Consider the following 3,068-nt stretch of genomic DNA (forward strand, 5'->3'; position numbering starts at 1 on the left):
CTGAGACTAGTGCAAATGGTGCAACCCCTGGCCGGGTTTCACATGGGGCTCTGGCACACCCGCAGCTCACGCACTTGGAGCGAGTCTTCGTTTAGTCCCAGCTCCCGCCGCACCTGCTGCACGTCTCACCCCCAGGGGGCCTGGGACTTGGCTAGTTGTCAATGAGGAGGCCAAGTCCATTCACAGATTTCTCCCTTTCCTTCTCGGCAGTTAATGAAGTTTGCAAGCTCCCGATGGACTCGGGCTCGTGTTTTTCCTACCAGACCCGCTACTTCTACAACTGGTTCACCAGGAAGTGTGAGGCGTTCACGTATGGCGGCTGCGAGGGCAACGGGAACAGGTTTGCCTCCATAGACGAATGTCTCAGGACCTGCGGAAGTGCAGGTGAGAGAGGCACCGGGATGCTGTTCCTTGGGCCAGGCTCAGAGGGGTGGGGCTGGAGATCTTCTGGGGCGGTCCAGGGGGGGCTGAGCTCCTGGTACTGACGGACCCCTGGGGCCTCCCTTCCCGGAGGGAATAGCGCAGCCCCGTTCTCCAGCCCGGAGCGACCCCCAGCCAGAACCAAACGGGGATTTATTGCACTTTGAACGCAGCAACGGATCCCTCAGGCCCGTCGGCCTGGGCCCGCAGCCCCACACGTCTGAGTCTCCCCTGCTGCAGCCTCTGCCCAGCTCCGAAGCCTCCTTCCTCCAGCTGAGCCTCCAATATCCCCTACAGCCCCTCCCCGTCCATTGTCCCTCTCCAGGTAACAGGGTCACCTGGACCCCTCTTCTCCGCCTCCCTTCCTCCGTCCTTTGTTCTCCCTGGCTGGAACCAGCTGGGAGCCTTCTCTGCAGCCCATTGGCCTCCCACTGGCCAGACCTGGCTGTGCCCTCCGAGCTAGTCTCCTGGGCAGCAGGGCACCAGTCGCTGGGGTCTCCAGTTGCGTGCTGTTCCTGTAACAACAAACTCCCTCTCCCCTCCCATCCCCTCCCTTCATTAAACCAGTAACATCCAGGGGCACTGAGTGTTCCCCTCTCCATGTCACCCCCACAAATCCCCCACTTTGTCACAGCGCCAGCCTGTTGCTGCATTTCCCTTTGGAACAGGAACTTACAGGCCATGGCGAAGGCCGTTGGGTGATGCAGCAACGGCTCCCTTCTCCAGTTGCCAAACGGCTGCCCTGGGAGGCGGCTCTTTGCTGGGGTGAGAGAGCAGCTGTGAGGCGCCCTTGGCCCTCCTGCCCCCCCGCTGCCCTGGCAGCCAGAGGAGCTGGGCGCGGCCCAGCCAGGGTCTCCCATTAGCCCAGCTGTGAGACACCAGCTCTGTGGAGAGGAGTCACAGGAAGGGGGCAGATGTTCCCTCCTGCGACCGGCCGGCCCCGTGGCCCCTCCCTCTGCCCTGTTTATCCAGCCTGCCCTGGCTGGAGCCCTGGGGCAGAATCCCTCGCCTGGCCCAGAGCTGCAGGCAGAAGTGGCTGTTTCTCTCCCTCCTCCCTACCCTGAGCTCTCAGGACTCTGGGCCTGCAGAGGGAGCCCAGTGTCCCATCGGGTAGCTAATCTCTCACTGCTGTCTCCCCGGCCCCTCCCCGCCCTGCCCCACTTGGAGCAGGGTGGGGACGGGGGTTTATCAGCCAGGTGTCTCACTGCCCTGGGACGCTCTGTCTTCCAGAGAAACCTGGGTCCTGCCCCGCGACAACAGGAGGGCTCTGCATTCTGGGGTGCAATGACGATGACGACTGTGCTGGAGGAGACAAGTGCTGCAGTAACGGGTGTGGCCGGACGTGCCAAGCCCCCGTGCAGGTGAGGTTCAGCAACGTGCGGGCAGGCTCCGTAGTGTGAGCCCGGCTGCACGGGCATGAGGCAGTCCAGGGTTGCAGGCCCTTGCTGCTGGTCCCCTCTCTCCCTACCCCGCAGCCTCAGGGCCAGCCCTTGGCCTGACCGAGTCCCCCCTTTCCACAGGGCTGATGAGAGACTGACCAGGAGGAGCTGAGAGCCGGTGGGGCCCCCAGAACGTGAGCTGCCATGTAGTCCCCGGGGCCGAGGGCCCAGCTGTTGTGTGCTGGAGACCCTGAGGATGACGGTCCCCCGCCTTACAGGACCTTCGCCACAAGAGGATCATGCTGCCCTGCCTCGTTACCGTCCATGTCTCACTGTGTCTCCCTAGCGCAGCGAGCTGCTGCCAGTGCCCGGGGACGGGAGCTTCAGCCAGATAAACACAGCTTGGCCCAGCAGGGCAGCCTGGCTCTGCCCCCGAGACTTCCCACAGACGCTGGGGCTGCTGGACTGTCCCTGGGGGCAGGAGAGGGCCTGCTGGTGAGGACACAGCGGTGTGATCTGATGGGCCCTCTCCCTTTCCACACTCCGGCTCGCTCCCCCATCCCCTGTGGAGCAACCAGAGCCTACGGCCAGGCTCCAGCTCCCAGGGGAAGAGGCTTTCTCCAGCCTTCCTGCTCCAGACCCCAGAGGCTCCCTACAGGTTCTGAGCCCTGGGAGGGAGAGACGGGAGCTAGGCAGAGACCCCGGGTCTGCTCTGAGCTTGGGTGGGGTGGGGGAGTGAGGCCCAGACCTGAAGTGGCCATGCGGCACAGCCAAGCAGCCTGCAAAGGGATGGGCAGCGGGCGCAGAGATCCCCCGGCTGCCATGGAAAGGAGCCGACCTATGGAAAGAGCCGGAGTGAGGGGGAGGAAGGTCAGGAGCAAGCGGATCACAGCTCTCTGCCCAGCCGTGCGGCAGACAGAGGGTGTTGCTCGCTGCGGCCAAGCTTGCCTGGTGCTGGGTTACAAATCACTGCAGTGCTGAGTGCAGGGGAGCGAAACGCCGCGGTCTTCATTGCGTGGATAAAGGGAGCAGAACTGCACCTAACCTGCCCCAGATAGGGGCTTGCCCTCCGCTGACAGGGCCTCGTCAAGGCAGGGGCTCCCGTGCCAGGGCCCGGTGAGCGCAGAGGGGTGGGGAGAGGCATTCTAACCGGGGGGACTTTATTCACCCTCTCCACACCACTCATGATTTTATAGACCTCTATCATATCCCCCCTCAGTCTCCTCCTTTCTAAACTGAAAAGTCCCAGTCGCTTTAGCCTCTGCTAAT

At 63.3% G+C, this 3,068-nt stretch overlaps 2 protein-coding genes across 3 annotated transcripts in view; one reads left to right on the forward strand and one right to left on the reverse strand.

Annotated features, from left to right (window-relative positions):
• Positions 1-3,054, forward strand: part of LOC102448987 (papilin-like) — a 60,059-nt gene extending 57,005 nt beyond the window's left edge. Inside the window, exons 16-18 of the mRNA XM_075901107.1 lie at positions 211-384; positions 1,651-1,781; positions 1,941-3,054. Coding sequence (XP_075757222.1) covers positions 211-384; positions 1,651-1,781; positions 1,941-1,946 — 311 coding nt within the window. The 3' untranslated portion in view covers positions 1,947-3,054. The remainder of the gene's footprint in view (positions 1-210; positions 385-1,650; positions 1,782-1,940) is intronic.
• Positions 1-3,068, reverse strand: part of LOC112546280 (uncharacterized) — a 150,885-nt gene that overhangs the window by 81,203 nt on the left and 66,614 nt on the right. The gene's annotated exons all lie outside the window — the stretch shown is intronic.

Source organism: Pelodiscus sinensis, chromosome 18 (genome assembly GCF_049634645.1).
Source record: "Pelodiscus sinensis isolate JC-2024 chromosome 18, ASM4963464v1, whole genome shotgun sequence".
Taxonomy (NCBI): Eukaryota; Metazoa; Chordata; order Testudines; family Trionychidae; genus Pelodiscus; species Pelodiscus sinensis.